This window comes from Antechinus flavipes, chromosome 4, assembly GCF_016432865.1.
Source record: "Antechinus flavipes isolate AdamAnt ecotype Samford, QLD, Australia chromosome 4, AdamAnt_v2, whole genome shotgun sequence".
NCBI lineage: Eukaryota > Metazoa > Chordata > Mammalia > Dasyuromorphia > Dasyuridae > Antechinus > Antechinus flavipes.
Window position 1 is genome coordinate 121,574,574 of NC_067401.1, and position 22,494 is coordinate 121,597,067.

Consider the following 22,494-nt stretch of genomic DNA (forward strand, 5'->3'; position numbering starts at 1 on the left):
TCGCGGGGGCAGGGTGCCTTCTCTGGGGGGGAATAATGCCGTTATTCCTTGGCACTCAGTTAATGAATACCCTAAACGACGAGATAGACAGAGACGCAGAGAGAGAGGAGAGACAGGCAGACACACACACACACACACACACACACACACACACACACACATACATACACGCGCGCGCGCGTACACACACACACACACACACATACATACATACATACAGAGACAGAGACAGAGACAGACGGAGAAGGGGAGGGGGCTGGCTATTGAAACGAGGAGCCAAAGAGGCTGGGCCTGGGGTGGAGGGTGGGAAGAAATCCTCGGGCTGGGCTGGAGGGACGGGGATTGGGGGGGTTGACCCGGCACAGGGGAACCCAACGGAGGTTGGAGATAATTAGCGTGAATTCTCGTTGACTTGGGAGAGTCCCGGCGGGAGCCGAGGGAGGAGGCGTTGCAAGGAGGGGGTGGGAGTGAGGGGGTGGGAGGTGGCAGGGGGTGGGGTGGCCATCCGAGGGGAGGGGAGCCAGGGAAAGGAGAAGAGCTCTGGAGTCCAAGATAAATAAAGGGAGTGTTGAGCCGCAGTGTCAGGTAGCTGGCCCACGTGGAGGGGTAGCGCTGGGTGTGCTCTGTATCGGCTGCCTGAGAAACGGAGACCCAGATGCCTTGCTAAGTTATGTTGCGGCGGGCCGATTCTGCTAGGGGAGGAGCGCAATACCAGATCGGCGGTGGGGGTGGGGAGGAGGGGTGTCTTTCTTTTAGGGGTTTAAGAAGGCGGGGGGGGGTACAGTGTAAGTGCCAGTGGGAACGCGGGGTGGAGGGGGGGAAGGAAGGGACAAGGCTAAGTTTGTTTCCCTGAGTTCTATTGATCCATTAATCAGAAGCTAGGGAAACAGAAAGAACACTCCCCCCATCTCTCCACCTCAGATAACCATCCTTCTCCAAAACCCTCTGTGCAAATTGTGTTGGAAATAAACTTTTCCCCTCCCCTTTCAGCGTCCCCACCCCCACCCCAAGGCATGTATTGGTGTGAAATTGCTAAAAGGCAACTTTCGCTAGTCTCTACCCCGCCCCCTCACCCACGCCACAGAGACCTGAGCTGCACTGAGTCCTGGGAACTAGCCTTCTCCGTAGTCCAAACCCCGTGGGATCTATGACAAGATCATAGTGGAGGTTACCTGGATCTTTTGAATATATTCTCAAATATCTCTAACCTGAGGGTAAAAGACACACACACACACACACACACACGCACGCACATGCCTTAGGCTCCGACGGGACTGAAGGGGGCCGATGGATTGCCGGGGGACTCTGTGTGTGTGTGTGTGTGTGTGTGTGTGTGTGCGTGTGTGTGTGTGTTTGTGTGGCCTTGACACTCCTTATAAACTCCTCAGTTTATAACATTACTTCTCGCACCTTGGCAACATTTCCTCGGTTGCTTTCTAGACGCTTAAAGGGTTAATAGGGACTAGATCTTGGGGTGGGGTAGAGGAGAAGCGGGAGGGGTGATGGGATCTGGGTGGGCGCTCAGATCTCCCTCCTCCCCTCCTTCCCCTCCCATTCAGAGGGGGTCAAGTTTCAGCTGCACTCCGCCCCCAGGGTAGGTGTGAAAGACACGTGTCCCCATTGTGAACAGCCTGTCAGGCAGGACAAAGCGGCTGTCTCCCCCCCACACCCCGCCCCCAGCCCCACAGCCCAGCTTAGGGTCAGCTCCGGGAGGCCGGCTGGGTGTCGAGGTCAAGACGAGATGGAGTTTTAGTAACAGGGAGAGGGGGAAAAAAATCTGGAATTCGGAAGGAGCCATGTGATTCCAAAGAAAGATGGTTTAAGATCACCGTACCCCCCCCTCCTCACTTCACCGCGCTACCCCCCCCCCCACCTTCCCTGCCAACGACCGCTGAGAAACTCATTAGGAGGTGATAACCTCTTCTTCACCCCCAATGGAGGGGAGTCCCGGGAGCTGGAGAAGTTCTTTCGCTCCATTCAAGGAAAACCCACATGAGGACCCACCCCACCTCCACTGCCCACCTCCCCCAGCACCCGCCCGCCACTCCACCCTCCTCAGCCAGGAAAGGGTCAACAAATAGACTGGCAGTGCCCAGGCGCAGAGTCGGTTTTAGTGGTTGACTTTAATTCTGCTCTGCACTTCTCTCTCTTTTACTACACGGGATGATATTATAAAGAATAAATAGCAGGTGCTCTTAATTTACAATGATTAGTCATTCCATTTGTTCTCTCTATTTACAATAACTGTAAAATAACATTGAACTCTATAGCTTCTGCGAGGTCCAAGGAAATAAAAACAAAAACAAAAACAAAACAAACAAAAACACTTTCCGAAGAATGGAAAATAGCTTCTTCTTTTTAAAAGTCCTTCTACGAAAAAAGTTTTCCCCCCTCTCATCTTTGTACTTTAAAAAAAAAATAACTTTTTCTGCTTCGCCAGGCGAAGTGCTCTGGATATAAATAGCAGGGTAACATTAGCAACAACCAGAATAACAGTCTCTCTCTTTCTCTGCTTTTTTTTTTCTTTTGTCTTTTTTTAAAAATACAGTAGAAGCCGGTAACTTTGAACGTATAATACTGACCTTTTAATAAGTAAATTAAAACTGAGACCGTATATACACACACATACATTCCTACACAGTTAACAGTGCATTACATGAACCAGAAAGCTATGTCTCTGTAGCCAAAAAAAAAAAAAAAAAAAAAGTTCATTGAATCCGATTTGGAAGGTTGGCAGAATGGGGGTGGGGGTGGGGTGGGTGGCGAGTGGATGGATCGAGAGTTGGGGTCTGGGCATGAGGGACCCCGAGTTCTAGCAAGAGCACTTGCATTCCGAAATGATGGGGTACTGGATGGGGATCCAGCCGCAACGCTGTCCCCCTCGCCGCTGGCACCGCCACCGCAGCACAGTGAGGTGCACCGACTTGGCCGGCTTGCAGACCATGCCCTCCGGCACGGAGCAAGAGCGCTTGCTGAAGCAGCTGCCCACTTTCACGTAGCGGGGCCAGAAGCGGCTGCCCAGGTCGTTCCACGCGTAGAGTACTGGGCAGAAGGTCTGCGACCAGAGCCACATCTGCAACTTCCTGCGTAGCTTCTTGCTAAGCCGGTGTTTCTTGCCCGGGGGCAAGCCCTCGGAGAACTCCAGCCCTTTGATCTCGCTCGGCATGGCCCCCGACGGCCGCTGCCGCAGCAGCTGGTCCAGCTCTGCCAGGTCCTCGCCGCCCCCGGCGGCTCCCCCACCCCCGCCTGGCCGGTCTTCAGGAGGCGCGGTGGCCATGAAGCCCGGGTCGTAGTGACCCCCAAGCAGGGAGCGGAGTAAAGTCTCGTTTAGATCCTTCTCCTTGGGGTCAAAGATAGGGTCCGGATGCTCGATAAGGTCCACCAGGGGCAGGTTGTCGCTGGGGGCCGGGCGGATGTGGAGGTAGTGTTGGCAGCCCGCCGGCCCCGCCCGGAGCCCCAGTACCACCACCACGGCGTACAGGGTGACCCCCAGGCTGGGGCACCGCTCCATGCCTCCGGCGCGGGGCTGGGGCTGCAGCGATCTCCCTGGATCCCCCGCCCCACCCTCCCCACCCCCCGGATGAAAACCACGCCAAGCCCCCTCAGGCGGTCTTCCCTCTCGGGAGCAGCTCACCAAAACCAAGGGGAGCAAAGGACCGACAGCATGGGAAGAAATCCTGGTCCCTCTGCCCTCCTTTCTCCCACCGAGAGTAGTGATAGGGGTGGTGAACTTTCTTTTAACTCGTCTTCTTTTTTTTTTAGCTGGGGAAGGGGCGCATCCAAAGTGACTCCAAGGACAGCGGTCGTGGCTAAGGTGTCCCTGGCTGGTCTCTCCTTTCTACGGACTGGAGTAGGCTCCGGGCGCAGGGACTCGCCTTTCTCGCTCGGTAGCAGTGGCGTGGCTTTTCCCTCTCTTCCTTCGCTTCCTGCTCACAGAGCTGCCTTGCTTCTCGGCAGAGACGCTTCAGGGTGAGTGGACTCCTGTGTAGGGGTCCCGGGGGCGCTCGCCCCAGCCGGGTGTTCGGGACTCCGTAGGGCAGTCTCCAGCCACAGCAGCAGCGTTGGTGGTGGCGGGAGTAGCGGCAGAGGCAGCAAGGACAGGAGCAGCAGCGGCAGCAGCAGCGGCGGCGGCAGCAGCAGCAGCAGCAGCGATAACGGCGGTGGCAAAGGCAGCAGCTGGACCAGGAGCAGGAGCCGGAGCCGAGCAGGAGTAGGAGCAGGAGCGAGAGCGAGAGCAGGAGCGAGAGCAGCAGCAGCGGCGGCGGCGGCGGCGGCGGCGGCTCCTCGCACGTTGGCACCGGTTTGTCTGTCTCGAAGGGTCCAAGCCTTTAAATTTCCTGCACTTTCAGCTCCATCACCATGGAAACCACTGACTCTCTCTCTCTCTCTCTCTCTCTCTCTCTCTCTCTCTCTCTCTCTCTCTCTGTTTCCCCCTCCCCTTTCTTTCCCCCAAACAACCCCACCCCCCCACTTCTCCACCCTCGAGGAGCCAAATGAGCTAGATGCAAGCTTGGGGCAGCGGCAGCTGAAGCTGCGCCGAGTTCTGCGACCCGCTGGACGGAGATGCCCGGGGAAGTCAGTCGACAGTCGGGCTGCTAGCCTCAGCTCAGAGGCGGCGGCGGTGGCGGCGGCGGCGGCGGCGGCGGCGGCGGTGGTGGCGGCGGCGGCGGTGGTGGCGCTTGGCAGGTCTCCGCGTAATTTTCTCTCTCCCCCACCCCCCTCTCCTCCTCCTCCTCCTCGTCTTCCTCCTCCTCCTGCAAAATGCACCGCCCCCCTCCTTTCTCCTAGGGCAATGCAACCGGGGCTCTAGGCGTCCCGCCAGGTCCAGTCCAAGGGGGGGCTCATTGCAGCTCCGGGGACTGACTGAAGGGGTACAGGGTTGAGCAAGGGGGGGGGGCGACGGTGGGGGACTAGAGGGATAGGGATGATTCCTTTTTTGATGTACGTTTTGCAAAGGTTAAGCGCAGCGAGGGGGCCTCTGAGATTTCTCTCTCGTGGAGTCTGAGCAAAAAAAAAAGTGCATGGAGTGAATGCTTGCACTGGGCCCTCCGTCACCTTTCTAGCTTTTCCCTCCCTCCCCCACCAGATATATACACATCTGTGCACCCATGCAACACCGGAGGTCCACTGCACCCAGCATTTGCCTTGCCCGGCACGGGAGCGATGTAATTCCTAGGAAGTATTCCTGCCTGGTTCTCGGGCCAACGGAGGTTGGGGGGGGGAGGCGGTCGACTCCCACCCTTCTACTTTTCCTTGGCCCTGTAGAGTGGCAGTCACGGAGGTGCTTCTGACTGCTTAGTCTTTCCTAAACATTTGGTGCTCAAGCTCTGCTTCCCTCCCTTGGGGTGGGGCGCCCTCTGCTGGCTTTTATGTGACCTTGCAGTTGGTCGCGGCCGGAGGAAGACGTTGTGTTTTGGGGTTTACTTTGCTTGGGTGCCTGTCCTCGTGTATGTATGTGTTCTAAAATGCATCTTTGTGTTTCAGGGGATTTACTTACAAGAGAAGAGGGTGCCTGAGTTATTAGCCTTCTTCTTAACCTTCTGAATGCTAACCTCCTCTTTCATTTACAGAAAAGGCAAGTGACCCTCGAGTGAGTGCAGTGTTGGTGTGAAAAAGCTTTCAGCAATTTACTCTTCCTTAGCTCATATTAATGGACTACAGAATGTCAGCTCTTTGATGGCAGAGAAGGGTTCGTTTCTCTCTTCATAAACTTGGCACTAAGTACAGTTCCTGGAGTTTATTAGGGGCTTAATAAATGCTTGTTGATTAATTGTTTGAGTGATTTTGCCCCCTCCCCCCATGGCTAATTGAACAATTTCTCACTTAGGGCAAAACCAGTTGGGGATGATGGCATCAAGGCAGATAATAGCCGAATTGATAGTTTTTGAAAGGAAGCATCTCTCCCTTACCTCATGTTAATGCCTTGAGGCAAAACTTTGAGGTACCAATTATTGCTTAGAGCTCCCCTCCCCCCATTCAACATACAAAAGAGCTCACCTGATAAAGGGTTCCCTTCTGCTCCTGTTGGCCTGTCTTGGGGAAGATAGGTGGAATTCAAGAACTTCCAAAAATGTTGAAGTTGGGTTTGGAGGGAGCTAGCAGAAGCACTCTCCCTTCCAGAAAAGAAGGCAGGCCCAGGCCTACTGCTTTTGTTTTAGGGTGTGATTTGGAGGGTCAGGATATATATTTTTGTGAAGCAGAAGTTAGGTAAATCAGGACCCCAGAGGTCAAGTAAATTCTTGATAATATACAACCACACAAAAAAAGTATTGGGAATTTCCCAATGCGACAACTTTAGTGAAATAAATTTGGCATCTTATTTACAAGGGAATTTTCCCTCACACATTATCTTCAAAAAGGATTTGTTTTCCCTATTCCTATCTTACTATCTAAGGAAGACAGTATGTATATGTGTATATTTTATATATATACTATACATGTGGAGTTACATTATAACAAATCATTTATCTCTTACTATCTAAGATAGTAGGTGTATATATGTGTATATAGTCATATATCATGTCAAATAATATCATATATCAATTTGAAAGTCAGTGCTGAAATGCCCTCCACTATACACTAAAATTTACTAATTCAGGAGTGGAAAGGATAGGTTAGAGTAAGAAACATGACTTTTATTTAACAGACAAGAGTATTTCTGACACTGGGCAAATCATTTTTTTGTTGTTGAGACTGTGTTTGAACCCCTGACTTCAGGCTGCCAATTAGGTACCCTAAGGGCAAATCACTTCTTCTGCTAGAAACTGAGACCATAAATTCAGCGAGTGTCCATTAGGAAGTATCAGGTACAGTAAAAAGAGTTCTGGCTCTGGAATCAAGTTCTGCTTCAGTTTCTTACTATTTGTAAGCATAAATGCTTAATAAAGTATCTGACAATAAGGCCAGTTGACTGAAGAGTCCCTTAACCTTTTTAGTTTTTCAGGGTCTCTTTATGAGTCGACTGGACTAGATGCCTCTAATGTCCTTCCAACTCTAAATATTCTATGGTCTGAATGACTAGAAGGAATTTCCCCCACACTGATGAAATCATAGATTGGAACCAAAAAAAAATTCAGGCATATTGGAAGAAGGCCAGAATGAATTATACATTTTCCAAAGTAAATGGGATTTTGTTACTTTGAAGTATTGACAGTTTCTAAAACTAGGCTAATGAAATGTCTACTAGAGTACCATTTCAGTGAATAGGAAGGATGATACCAATATGAGTTCAAGTGGAAACTTCCAAGATGTTTGAAGATTATTTTGCAAAGACCTCTGCCCTTGGAGTCAGTTTCTTATTAGAAGTCTTGTCACTAACTAACTGAACGACATTGGGGCAATCTTTACCCGATATGGGGCTTTACTTTCTTTTGCTATGAGATGAAAGTGTGGGACCTAGAGATCTCTCTGCTCCCTGATATTCTGGAAATCTCTAGGTATAAGTTTCTTGGAAACAGATGATTTTCTAGGTAATCTTATTTGGAGCCTTAATTTGCTTATGAGATCTTTCTTCCATAGATAGGATTATTTGAAGATTTGTCCTAGTACCTTGTTCCAATGATATGGGTTCAAATAGAAACAATCTCTACTCACAAAGAACTTATGTTCTGATTGGGAGAGGAGACAATAAATACATATGCATAGGTATGAAATTAGTATAAAGAGGCTATTAAATGAAACTGTTTCTTTTCCTTCTAGAACTTATTCAAGTTCTGATTCTCTGCAACATGATTTATGCCCAACATTTATACAATGCTACAAAGTTCAGAAAACCATTTCCACAAAACCATGGAATAATAGCATTTTAGAATTTAGTTCAAATCATATACAAAGGGAATCCCCATTGTAATATAACTCCAACTTTATAGACCAGCTAGCGGATAGTGCTGGATTTGCAATCAGGAAAACCAATTCAAATGCTACCTTAAATACTTCACTATATGACCCTTATCAAGTCCATTAACCTCTCTCTTCAGTCTCAGTGCCCTCATCTGTAAACTAGATTAATGATAGTATCTTTCTTCCAGTTATATACATATGAAATAATATACCAATCAATAAACATTTATTAATCATCTATTATGTACCTGGCACTATGCTAAGAGCTGGGTTAAAAAAAAGACAACAGACGATACCTATTCTCAAATAGTTTATAATTTAATGGAAGAGACACCACACAGACAACCAAGTGCTTTGCAAACTTTAAAGCAATATGCAAATGCTAGCTAACAATTGTTAAAGTAATTTTTATTGCAAATTAGTAGTAATTTTTACAGAGTAATAATATTTAAAATAATAATAATTATTACAAAGATTTTCATAGAAGAAGTCATAGCCTCTTGGGAAAACTCCATTTTGAGACAGCTCTAATTGTTACCAAATTCTTTGTTTTACTAATGTCAAGCCTAACTTTGCCTTTTTGTAACTTCCACCCACTTCAGTCTGATAGTTTTTTTAAAATTATTATTTTTACATGACAGTCCACTAAATACATGAGCTCAGCTATTACGAACTCTCTTGAATCTTCTCTTCTCCAGGACAAATACCTCAATTCCTTTAGCTACCCCTTAAATGAAGCTGCCCTCTCTCCCCAACAGCCCAAATCCTTCCTTTGGTACCTAAGGGTTATCTTTTTCAATGGTCATGTACTGAAATGTCAAGGAAACAAATATCTTTCCAAATATATAGATTTGCTACTTTGTTCCAGCGAGCAGCTGAGTTATCCTTGACTGCTTGCTTTCCCACTACACATATAACAGCAAACAGCAACAATAAGAAATAATTTCTATAATACTTACTATGTGTCAGACACTGTGCTAAACAATTTATAAATATTATCACATTTGATTCTCAGTAATTGTGAGGGTAGATACTGTTACATCTACATTTTAGAGTTCGGAAAACTTAGGCAGACAGAAGTTAAGTGACTTGACCAAACAGCCAGTAAGTATCTGAGGCTGGATTCAATTATTTCTACCTGGGCAAGTCACATAAATCTGTTTACCTGTTTACCCCAATGGCAAAACGAGATGAAGAAAATGAAAAACCATTTAATATATTTTCCAAGAAAATCCCTAAATAAGAACATGAAGAGTTGTATATGATTGAAGTAAGTCAATAACAAGAACCTCCATAATATCTCTCAACTGTCATCTCCTTCTTTCTCACACAGAAACCATCCCAGTTCAAAATCTCATTCTTTCTTGCCTTCCATTTCATTTATTTGTACATTCATTTACTCAGTGAGGAGGTCAGTCAACAAGCATTTATCAAATGCTTACAATGTGGCAGGTAGTGTGCTAAGCACTGGGTATACAAAGAAAGGGAAAAACAGTACCTGACTGCAAAAAGCTTACATTCCAATGAGCCAGATCACATACTGCTAACCTTGTTCTACAGGAGATAAACACAGTAGGTGGAAGGTAGTCCTAGAAGAGAAGGCATTAGTAGCTGGAGTGAAGGGAGGATAATTGGAAAGGCCTCTAGATGTTGGGATTTTAGGTAAAGACTAGCTACGAAAGAACCCAGAGAAATTGAAAGTTAGAAGTGAGGAGAGAAGATGAAGTGCCATGTGTGAAGAACTAATATATATAATTAGAACTGAAAAAATTAAAAGGTACACACATATGTAGCTGCATCATATAGTGCATGGAGGGGACTAAGTATATAAAGACTGGTAAGTCAGGAAGGGCTAGGTTGTGAAAAACTTTAAATGCCAAACAGAACTTTGAACTTGGAAGTAATTGGGACTCACTGAAGTTTACTAAGTAGGCAGGGTAATGTGGTTAGACCCACAATTTAGGAAAATCAGCTGAATGGATGATGCATTGCAGTGGGAAAATTTTTGAGGTTATAAGACCTATTGGGAAGCTGTTATAATAGTCCAGATGAGAGATGATAAAGGCCTTTACTAGGATGATGGTTGTGTGAAGGGAAAGAAGGGAACATATAAGAGAGAGAGATTTAATGAAAGTAGAAATGACAAACTTCTGCAACTGATTTGTTATGTGAGGGGTGAGGAAGTATAAAGAGTCGTGAATAGCAATAAGGTTGTGAATCAGGTTAATGGAAAGATATGGTGGTGCTTGTATTAATAATAAGGAAATTCAGTAGAAAAGAGGGTGTTTGGGAAAAGATGATGAATTTTGTTTTGAACATTTGGGTTTGAAATTCCTAATAGAGCAAATAGTTTAGATGTCTTAAAAAAAATTGGTGATGTGGGACTAGAACTCAGGAGAAGGATCAGGGCTGAATACATGTTTCTGGGAAGCATTAATGCAGATATGATCATTGAATTTATAGGAACTGATAAGATCACCAATTAAGATAATATATAGAGAAAAGAGAAGATGGCATAGAACAGATACTTGAGGGACATCCACAGTTGGTGGGCTTGACATCTATAAAGATTCAGGACGAAAGACAGCAATGTGATGGAAACCTGGAGGGGAGAGAGTATTCAGGAAGAGATGATTAACATTGCCAAAGGTTGCAGAGAAAAAGGATAATAAATGAGTAAAAGGCCATTAGATCTGACAATTTAGATATCATTAGTTGAATGATGAGGTTGGAAGACTTTGTAAAGTGAGAGGAGAGGAAGTAGAAGCACCTGGTGAAGATAGTTTTAGCTCAAGGACATTACCAGAGAAAGAGAGGAGAGATATGAGGTGTTTTTAATGGGGTTAGTAGTTTGTCATTTCTACTTTCATTAAATCTCTCATATATTATGTTCTTTTCTCTCCATTCTCATATCCTTAACTCTCCTAGTTAAGGTCTTCATCCACTCCCCTCCTTTTTTTTTTTTTTAAGATGGGAAGAAATGGATGTGTTTGATGATAGTAGAGAAGGAGTTAGTTCTTAGGGAGAGATTGAAGGGTGGGGAGAGTAAAAGAAAGAAAGACAGAAAAATACAGAAAGAGAGAGGGGGAAGGAGAAAGGGAGGGAGGAAAGAATAGAGAATGATGATGATGATGATGATGATGATGATAGTGGAAGCAAACTCCTGAGAAGATGGAAGGGAAGGGAATCAAGGGATTGCCTTTGGCAAGGAGAAGAGCCATCTTTTGATCAGAGACAGGAGTGGCAGAAATAGGAATTTGTCTGCATGATGTGAGATGAGGAGAAGGAGAGAAGAAGCATTTGACAAATGTTCTCAATTTTTTTTCTTTGAGGTATGATAGATACATATCTATCATATGTAAATATGTAGTATCTTAGATACTTGGATATTTATATCTAAGATATCTAAGCATGATTTTGTGGTTTCCTCTAACTCTTGCCACACAAAGATAAGGACAAAGGAGATAGAAGCTAGTAAAAAACAAATAAATAAACAAATAATATTAATAAATAAATAAATAAATAACAAATAAATAATTTGAAATTTGGCAAAGTAATCAAAGGGACAAGGCAATTTGAACCCAATGTTCAATACAATTTTACTTGTCTTAATTGGATTTCATCTTATTGTATTTAAACTGATGCTTTAACATGTAAAGACTTCTTTAGATCCTGACTCTTGTCCAAATTTAATTATCCTTCTCAGTTTTTTTTTTTTTTTATTAAGTGCACTAATGAGCATGATATCCATGCTTCTAAGGATTTGGTTAAAATGTTACACCTCCTAAGGCCAAGCAAAGATGACTGAGACAAGGGGCAGCTCAGGTGAGGAAGTGGATAGAATACCAGCTCTAAAATCAGGAGGACCTTAGTTCAAATCTGGTCTCAGGCACTTAACACTTCCTAGCTGTGTGACCCTGGGTGAGCCACTTACCCCAATTGCTTGGGGGGGGAGGGAAGATAACTAAGACATTCCATTGGAAACCACCTATCAAGATGATTTTGAGCCAGTAATTATTAGTCTTTAATTTTGGCCATTAAACCAATAATAAGTCTATCTTATTATGTAATTTATTGTCTAGTCCATTTCTCTCCATCTCACAAAAACTGGATGAGATACTCTATCAAATATTTTGTTAAATTCTAGGTAAACTATATCTATAGCGTTGCTGTGATCTGCTAGTTTGCTTTCCTTTTCAAAAAGGAAAGAAAGTTAATGCAGCAAGACTTCATTGTTATGTTTAACTCTACATGATCACATTTGGGGCTTTCTTGGCAGAGATACTGAATGGTTTGTCATTTCCTTCTTCTGGTTATTTTACAGTTGAGGAATTGAAGCAAATAATATTAAGTGACTTGCCCAGGATCATACAGCTAGCAAGTGTCTGAAGTTAAATTTGAATTCATATAGATAAGTCTTTCAGGTTCCAAGGCAAGCCTAGTGCTTTATTCATCTTCTCACCTAGTTGCCCCTGGCAATATTTATCTTTCAAAAAACCATTCTGGCTCTCTGTAATCATTTCTTCTCTTTTCTCAAATCACTTAATAATGTTTTTAGTGATCTAGTTTAGAATTTTCCCAGGAATCCAAATCAAACTCCTTGGTCTATGATTTCTGGACTCTGTTCTTTCCCTTTTTCTGAAAATCAGAATAACATTTATATTACTCTAAACCTGCAGCCATTCCTCCAGTTCTCCATGATCTTTCAAATGTCACGAATAGTAGCTCATTCAGTCAGATAATCTAGCTGATAAAAATAGATAGCATTTAGATAACACTTTAGGGTTTGCAAAATGCTTTAGGAGTATTATCTCATTTTATCCTTATAACACCCTAGTGATAGGTAGCAATTGGTGGACTTGAGATTTGGATTTTGGTCCTGATAGAGTCTTGTTTCATTTTGGAGGTCACTCCTAGATGGAGAGAAAAAAACATGGGAAAAAATGGTCTTGAATTTTTTTTATTATTTCAGGAAAATCAGTAAAGGTTTTTGTAGTTGGAAAATTGCATTGGAGCATCTTTGTGTGTGTGTGTGTGTGTGTGTGTGTGTGTGTGTATGTGTTTAAGAGGGACTCTGGGAGACAGAGGTAAGAAGGAAGGATAAAGCACTTTAGTGCAGATACTTCAGGAAGACAGAGATAAAGATGACATAGGTTTCCTGCCCCTTATGTTATTCCATGTTGTTGCAAATAAACTGGGCTTTCAATTTCAGAGAAAAAATTGGGAACTCTGCAAAGAAGTCCTTGTGGTATTGCTCTAGAACATTTAACAATGATAAAAAAAAAAAAAAACAATTGGGAAGGATAGCTAAATCTGGATGACAGAATCAGGATCTAAAGAAAAGAAGTCTTCATAGGCTAAAGCATTGATTTAAATACAGTAAGATGAAATCCAATTAAGACAATTGTATTAATTGTCAATAATGTATATTAGGTTCAAATTGCCTTGTCCCTTTTTGCTCCTTGGATTTTAAACTATTAATCTCTCTCTCTCTCTGTCATCTCTGTCTCTCCTTCTCTCTCACTGTTTCTCTCTTCCTCTCCTTCTCTGTCCTCCTCTTCTTCCTCTTCCCCTCCTCTTCTTTCTCTTTTTCCTTTTCCTCCTCTTCCTGCTTCTTCTTATCCTCCTCCTCCTTTGCAGCTTCCTCTTTTCTCTTTCCCTTCCTCTCCTCTATTTCCACTTTTAATTCTCTTTTTCTTTGGCTTGTTCTCTCTTTTTCCTACTTCTTTTCGTTCTCCTTTTCCTTTTATGCCAGCAACATAAAGAAGCACAAGAATCTATATGCAACTAATTACAGATATAAAAATGACAAAGCAGCATATAATTCCTTGGTACTTTAAAATAAACTATTTCTTTCCTTGTAGATCACAGCACTTTACAGAGAGCTGACACATCCTTCAAGAACCTATTGTTAGTCCCATGAGGCATTTATGCAAGATTCTAGTAGGATTTGAAGTACATAATATATGAAAGTATGGGAAAATCTCATTACCAAAGAACATGGAAATAATGTTGCTAGTGGGTTGGTTCCCTTCCCTTCCTTTCCCTTCCCTTGCCTTCCATTCCTTTTCCTTGCCTTCTGTTCCCTTCCCTTCCTTTTTTTCCCCTCTTCTCTTCCTTTCTTAAACAAGTTTTATTGATACCCTTTGCTTTCCTCTTAATTTTGGTGCATTCCATCTATGATTGCTTCCAATTTATCATCTCCATATCTTGTTTGTATGTTGTCTGTCCCATTAGATTGTGAGCTCCTTGAGAACATGGATAGTTATTATTATTGTTCTTTTAATCTTTCTCTGTATCTCTAGTGGTTAGCATGTTGCCTGGCACTTGGTAGGTGCTTAATGAATGCTTGTCAGCTTGGCTTGTTGACTTACATGAGAATACTTTCTAGATAGTTCTCCTTCCTAGGATTGAATGGTCCCTTGTGACAAAAAAAAAGCAATTAAGCAACATGGAATAATCTGTGTTCTTTCCCACTCTATCCAGAAAAAGAGAACATGTTTCATTTTACCTTTTCTTCATGACAATGATTGTTTAAAAAATTTTTCTCAAAGTTCAGCTTCTTTTTGGTGATTTTCTTACTTTGTTGCAGAAACTGTGTATATTTTTCTCTTTATTCTGATTACTTCACTCTGTATCAGTCCATCCATTCATCCATCCATCCATCCTTCATCTAGTTCTTTAGTCAACTAGTTAACAAGTATTTAATGGATTACTTACTACTTGGTGCCAAGCATTATGTTATATGCTAGGGATAAAGAAAAAGGTAAATACAAGGCCTGTCCTTAAGAAGCATTCTAACGGAATTCATGTCTTTGCATTTCTCTCTGAATTTTTAATATTGTTATTTCTTTTCTTTTTTATTAAAGCTTTTAATTTTCAAACCGTATGCATGGCTAATTTTTCAACATTAACCCTTGCAAAACCTTGTGTTCCAATTTTTCCTTTCCTTCCCCATCTCCTTCTCTAGATTGCAAGTAATCCAATATATATTATACATGGCAGAAATATGTTAAATCCAATATATGCATACATATTTATGTATTGTTATTTCTAATAGCCCATTGATATTCCATTTCATTCCTAAATCACACTTTGTTAAGCCATTCTTCAGTAGATGGGCACCCACTTTGTTTCCAATTCTCTTCTACCAAGAAAAGTGCTGCTATGAATAAGCCTATTCATCTTTGGGAGCTCCTGGAATTATGTTTATGGCAGGTCAGAGAATCATTGATTCCTAGAGCTAGATGACAGCTTAAGAAGTCATCTTTTTAACGTCTTTGGGTAAAATTTGGCCTGAACCTGTATAAGAATTGTCATTGTTGGATTCTGATAGATCTTAATGGCACCAAGGGGATTTCATTTGAAGGACCAGTTCACTCAATCATACATATGTGTTCATTCAGATAACATTGATTAGGCTTACTTTGTGCCAAGATACCATTAGATTTGTTGATACATTAATAAATAAGGCACAAAGTCTGCTCTGGGAGTCTTATGAGAATAATATCAGTTTTTAAGGAGTACAAATCTAGAGCTGAAAGAGATCTTAGTATCAATGAATCTCTTCTCTCCCCATTTTACAGTTGAGAAAACTATTCTAGGGAAGTTATGTCACCCACATACAAGTAGTAATCATCAATCATAAGATTTGATCCCAGGATTTCTGAGCCCAGAATCAGTGTTTACCATGAAGGAGTTTATGAAGGAAGAAATCATTTTCAGTTGAACCAATTGGAGAAGGCTTTCTTGAGAAGGTGGCAGCTGAGCTAAGCTGGATGGAGCAATAGTAGGGGTGAGGCAGATGTCTGCACCAGAAATGGTTACATTAGAGATAGCATGTCTTGGTTTAGAAAAACAAGGCAAGAAAAGAATGGAGAATTGTCAGCCCATATCCATCCTTCCTGGAGAATTAAAAAAGGGTAAGTTTAAGGCAGCCTTGGAAAGGGGTTTTGTTTCAGTGCTATTCCTGAAATTCTCTTGCTGATAGACTATATGAAGTTTAAAAGAAAGTCCTCCTCCTGTGAATGATAGGGTTCTAGGGGTTGTGGAGAAAGGAATAGGGGAAGAAAAAGGAGGAGACCAAAGATGAGAGGTGGGGAAAGAAGCTAATAGGAAATGAACTTTTGAGAAAAGAATTGTGTGTGTGAGAAAGAGACAGAGAAAGAGACACACAGAGAGAGAGAGACAGAAAAAGAAAGAGAAAGAGGGGAAAGACAGACACACACGGAGAGAGACAGAGAGGGAGAAGCAGAGACAGACAGAGAAAGAGAAACAGACACAGAGAGGTACAGATACAGACACAAACAGAGAGACACAGACAGCAGACACACACACACACACACACACACACTCACAGAGAGAAAGAGAGAGAGAGAGAGAGAAAGAGATGCATTGGATTGCTCAGTGCTTGGGTACATTCCTCTGTCCCCTGTCTAACTCCCTGCCCTGTCCAGCTCCCCAACCCCCCATCTGGCTCCTTGCTGGAGAAGGGGAAGACTGTCTCTGGAGTCGGTTCGCTCATTCATCTCCTGATAAACTGTTTATCTGAGATTTAAGGAGGGCGCCTCTCTTCCAGCCTTGGAGACAGAATCCTGGGTGTGTTTAGCTTGTCATGGGGTGGTGGGTGGTAGAGGGGGGAGATGTCAGGCAGGGGACATCATCTCTCTCCCTTTCCCCCACTCTTTAGCTCATGGACTCCTGACTTCATCTTTTTCCTACATTTAGACCTATATGTTAGGTTTTTTTTTTTTTTTTTTTTTTTGCTACATCTTCTAATCTGAACATAGAAGTGATACTTTACAGAGAAGCAAGCCTTCCTATTCTCCTTGAAGTTTTATTTTTACCCTACTTCCCCCATCCCCAACCACTTTTCTTTCCTTCCTCCCTTTCTTCTTCACTTCTCTTTGCTTCCTTGCTTTTTAGAGTTATGCTCTCAAAGGCCCATATCAAGAATCAAATTGAGAGTGGGACTCTTCCCTTAACATTTTTATTCTGGAAAATCATAGCTATAGAACTGGAAGGGATTTTGGTGGGCAGAGAATATTTAAGATTATTAAGGATCTGGAATCTCATCCCCCTTATCCATTAAGAGGGCAGGTAGGTGGTGAAGTGACTAGAATACCAGACCTGGAGTCAGGAAGACTTATTTTTCTGAATTCAAATCTGACTTCACTGTAATCCTTGGTAAGTCATTTAACTCTGTTTCCTCAATTTCCTCATCTATAAAATGAATTAGAGAAGGAAATGGCAAACTACTCCAGTATCTTTGCCAAGAAAACCCTAAGTGGCATTCCAAAGAGTCAGACAGGACAGAGCGGCTTGGATAGCAACAACCCCATAAGAACCAATTAACCAAAAAGCAACATCTCATCTCCCCCCTTTAAACTCACTGGATCTTCCCACCCTCAACCTCATACAGCCCTTAAATTCTCTTCTACTACCTTTTCTCAAAAGAATATCAAGGCATTTTTAAAAATCACATCTATAGATGCCTCCTCTCTACTTGACCACTGTGGGGATATTACAGAATCAACCCTATTTGAATCAAAAAGTACCTAAAAAGTCCCATACAGGCCTATGTCTGAACATCGGTTTTCTTTCTTTTATTTCCCCTTTATCCTGCTGAGATGTGTGTTAAGATCCTATGGCCTCATCTCCAATCCTCCTTTCTTCTTTCCAAAGACAACAATGGAGATTTGTTAAATAGAGCAAAAAAGTGAGTGAAAAAGCAATCATGTCCCAGGGGAAAGACGTAATCTACTGCTTCCAGCTACTGTATGACCTAATATATAAGTTCTTTTTTTTTTTTTTTAGAACTCTTCCTTCTTGTCTTTGGACCTCACCTCTAGGAAACAGGGTCATGTATTTGAGAGGTAGAAGAGACCATAGAGATTATTTAGTCCAACTTCCTCACTTAAGAGAGTTGGGGTGAAAAGTTGGACTGAGGTCATATAGGTCCTGAATCTAAACTCTTATTCCAAAAATTGGTGTTCTTCCTAATTCTAATAGTCTAGTAACCAGAGAATCTTTAGAATTTTAAAGTTGGAAAGGACCTTAGAAGTCATCTGGTATTCTCTTCCATCCAATGATGTGATCATAGGTATACAAAGCACTCATGGGTGATGTGCCAGCGCATCTCTGGCATTAGTTGGGCAAGTATTACCCCCAATGGCAAAGGGCCATTGCTAATGCTTATCCTAGCATGTGTCAACAACTAAAGCACACACAGCCTACTCTCTGTGCATGCCCATGGATGAACTCCCTTTTTAAAATCATCCATGGGTGGTTATTCAACTTTGAGCTATTCCAGAGATGAGAAATTCATTGCCTCTAAGGATTGTCCACTGTATATCTGGGCAGGTCTCATTGGCTTAGGATAGATGACAGTTTTACTAGGAAGGATAAACATTTTTAAAATTTTTCTTTCAACTACTTGATGCAGTAGATTAATAGAGTGCTGGATTAGGAATCAGGAAAATTTGAGTTCAAACTCTATTTTGTGCCAGCTTTGTGACCCTGGACATGTCATTTAGGTTTTTGTTAGCTCCAGTTTCCTCATCTGAAAAAATAGAAAAAAATAAAAGTGTCTATCTCACAGGGTTTTTTTTTTGAGGTTCAAATAAAATAACATATGTAAAATAGTTTGAAAAACTTAAAGTGCTCTATAAATATTACTACTATGCAACTGCTGCTGCTGCTACTTCTATTATTGCTACTGCTGCTGTTACTACTATTATTAATTCTACTACTGCCACTACTACTACTACTACTATTGCTGTTATTGCTGATGCTGCTACTACTGCTACTACTATTACTATTACTACTGCTGCTGTTACTACTATTATTTCTATTACTACTACTGTTACTGTTGCTACTGCTGATATTACTACAAATATTACTGCTACTGTTACTACAACACTGCTACTCCTATTATTTCTATCACTACTACTGTAACTGTTGCTACTGCTGCTGCTATTATTACTACTATTACTACTGCTGCTGCTCCTGTGACTATTATTGCTATTTTTTACTACTACTACTACTACTACTACTACTACTACCACCACCACCACCACCACTACCACTACCACTACTACTACCACTACTGTTACTGCCTCTGCTGGTACTACTATTATTTCTACTGCTACTATTGCTGTTACTATTATTTCTACTTCATTTTTCTGGAAGTGGGAAAGAAATCAGGAACTCAGAAGAGTTAATTAATTTAACTCTTTTGTATGGTGGTCTTAAAATCACTTTTATCTCATGGACAGATTCTCTCTCTCCCTTTCCTTCTGTCTGACTTTCTTTATCTTTCATCCCTCCATACACTTACACAAACGCACTCCCTGCCTGTGTGACACCTTTAGTCCAATATTATCTTGAAGTGAGAGCTTAATTTTCTTAGACTTCAATTTTCTCACTAGTAAAAAATCCTTACTAGTAGTTGTATTAGATCCCTATTAGCTCTAGACTTAAGATTCTGGGACTTTTGAGTGGAAGGAGTTGTAACTAAAGATATGAAGCGTAGAGGTGAAAGGGTTCTTGAGAGGTCATCTTGTTGATTATCCTTAGTCTGAGTCAGAGCATCAGAGCCACCTTGGACCTATGATAGTGTTTTTAAGACTGGCAGAAACAGGAACCACAGCCTCCCGTGGTTATCTGTTTCAGTACTTGTTTAGAAATGAAATTAATCTTTGTATGCTATCTTAGACTTTAATTTAGGCAAGTCAAATTTTTCATTCAGACCTTAGGGTAATGAAAGAACAAATCATCATCATTGACATTTAAACAGAACTTTGAAGTTTTCAAAGTACTTGACACATTCAGGAAGAAATGTAGATAAGGAAGACAGTTTTGAAAGTAATAGGGAGAATTTATATGTATTTCTTTTTTTAAAGGAAGCAGTATGAAATGGAGATTTATAGTTTGCTATGCAATCCTCTTTTGGTATTCTGCTGTGAATGTGAAAACACCCCTAATGTCCTTATATGGAGGTGGCCCCCATTTCTATACTTGAGTTTGATACCACTGAACTCATTTGAGTTTCACAGGGCCTGTAAGATAGGGGACTGACCTTAAAGTTACAAACGGGGAAACTGAAGCTCAGAGATATTAGGTGATTAGCTTGTGGTCATCCAATTAATGCCAGAGATAGTGTTCGAATCCATATCTTCTTAATTTGGCTATTGGATTTCTAAATCTCTTCTCTCCCAGCTTTAAGACCTAAGTTATAGAATGTTCTGAAGGAGCTGGTTACATATGTATAAGAGATTAGGATGTGACCAGGAGATTTAGCAGGTCAGTTTTCAGTTTCCAATGGTTGTTTCCTTATTGTCAAGGAGTAGTAGTTTTGAAACTGTCATCATTCAAGATGCCAATCAATCAATCAACTGTTCAACTAGTGAGTATTTATTATTATGCCCACCATATACTTTGTGAGCATATATTCTAATGAGATAGATAAGTATTTATAGAAATATATACAGCGTGATGCATAAATTCAGTAAAGACAAATATATACCAAGTAATTAAATATCAGGTATATTGAAAGGTAAGACATTAGCAGTTGAGGGGATCATGATGAATGAAAATAGTGAATCTTTTCATCTTTCAATGATTGTACTTCTGCTCTCTGGGTGTGAATCTCTGGCATCTACACATGGAGTGACAGATGAGGCCTTAGAAAAAGGGAGAGGAGGAAAGGTTGAATATGTGAACTTTGTAAATGGACATTGGGTTCGCCGGCTTGGGTGTTAGAGGGAGGTGTCTAAAAGAAATCAGATTCTGGGAAAAAGTAAAAGATTTGAATAAAAATGGAAATGTCAACTTCTCTAGCTAGCAATTCTGTAGTCACCTCTATGAATGCTTGATTTGCTTGCATTGGTTGGGGGGGGGGTGAATTAAAATAATTTTATGGGTCTATATACATTTTTGAAATGAGGAAAAAGAGGAGGCAGCACACTTTTCCCCAAGGTATTCTTTATTTCTGGTTCTACTGGATAACTTGGTGGTAAAATAAAGAGAAAGTAGTTGTGGTTTATGATTGATTTTTATTGACATGTTGGTTTACTTTAATTAAAGTGTGCATGTGTGTGTTTGTGAGTGAGCATACATCTTTTGTATTAAAAGATACTTGAGGTAAGGCATTTAATGGGGGGCACTTTGGGATATGGATGGATGGTTCTGAGGCAGATTTAGGCTTAATGTCAGGAAGAACTGCCTAACAAGAAGAGTTTGTCTTCAGATTGTAATATCTCTGGAGTTAGTGAGTACACCCTCATTGGTAGTCTTCAAGCAAAGGCTGGATGGTTACTTTTCAGAAATGCTGTAGAGGGGGATTTATACACAAGCTGAACCAGATTGATCTCTGAGGCCTCATCCAACTCTGACCTATTTCCCATGACTATGAGCTAAACTCCAATACTCTGTGTTTTCCAAATATTCTCCCCAATTTTCTAGCCTTCCCAACTTTTGTTTACTTAAGTGTTTTTATTAATCTTTTAAGTATTATTTTCATTTCCAAAATATATTTCTATCATCTTCTATCTAGAGATTCATGTAACAAAGAAAGAAAGAAGAAGAGGAATAGTGGTTCAGCCATATTAATTAAGATTTCAACTGAGTCTTGCAAAAGGAGTAATTTTTCACACCTATAATTTTCATTTTCTGCAAAAAAGGGAGGAAAGAGTTAAGTCATCAGTTTGTCCCACAGGTGACATCCTATGACTATCACACTCTAAATTATCCTGCTGTTGTTGTTAGTATCAAAGACTGATATTTAATCATATAATACCTTCTTTTTAAATTAATTTTTTCAATTAGTTTCTTTTCTCTCTTTAATCCTTTCTCTCCACCTTCTTCCCAATCCTTCCTGAAAGTCAATGTTATTTCCATGATGAATTTACTGGAGTAAGTTGGGAACTGAATTGAGGACCAAAAAAAAAAGTCCATTCTCTTTAGGCTGGAAAATAAGAAATTAGTTTCTGGATGAGAGAGAGCATTGGGAAGTTTCAAATGCTACAGACTTTTCTCAATTTCAATTATTCCCAGGATCTTGTTTGCTCCCTAGGATTAAGAGTAGAGTTTCTAGTCAATTGCTATCTTCTTTTTCTTTGACTTAATATTTGACTTAGTTTGGGGATTCATTAGTCCAACCTGCTGAGTGAGATTTAATTATGGGCAATGACTTCTCTGGCAACCTGGTCACGTAGGGCATAGACCTTATTTCATCTTCCCTTCTCCTCCCATTCCCCCTCTCCCTCAGCCTCACCTCCTCATAATGAAGCATGACTGTCGTAAAACATGGCTTTTGATCGCACTTCTTCTCATCACTTTCAAGACAAACAATGTCTCAGAAACCCCCAACTGCTTTTATTTTTCTTATATCTAGGGTTACGTCTTGGGTGTCTTAGCTCATCTTCATTTAAAAATGCCCTCAATTAAGGAAAAAATACCCATCCATTTAAAAAATATATAGTTTGAAGGACATATCATAGGGTCAAGAAAGTGAAGAAGAGAGATGAAAGGAAACCATTCCTTTTAAGTTCCAAAAGAAAGTTTCTCTTTCCCTACTAAAACACCCATAGTCTCCTGCCTACCCCCCAAATTTCTATTCTTTTATTTAATAGGTCAAAGATTCCTTGGCTGTTG

At 41.6% G+C, this 22,494-nt stretch overlaps 1 protein-coding gene across 1 annotated transcript; it reads right to left on the reverse strand.

Annotated features, from left to right (window-relative positions):
- Positions 1-2,104: 2,104 nt before the first annotated feature.
- Positions 2,105-4,389, reverse strand: NOG (noggin). Its single transcript, XM_051994241.1, has one exon. The coding sequence runs from the start codon at positions 3,509-3,511 to the stop codon at positions 2,813-2,815; it is 699 nt and encodes a 232-aa protein (XP_051850201.1). The 5' UTR covers positions 3,512-4,389; the 3' UTR covers positions 2,105-2,812.
- Between the last annotated feature and the right edge of the window lie 18,105 nt (positions 4,390-22,494).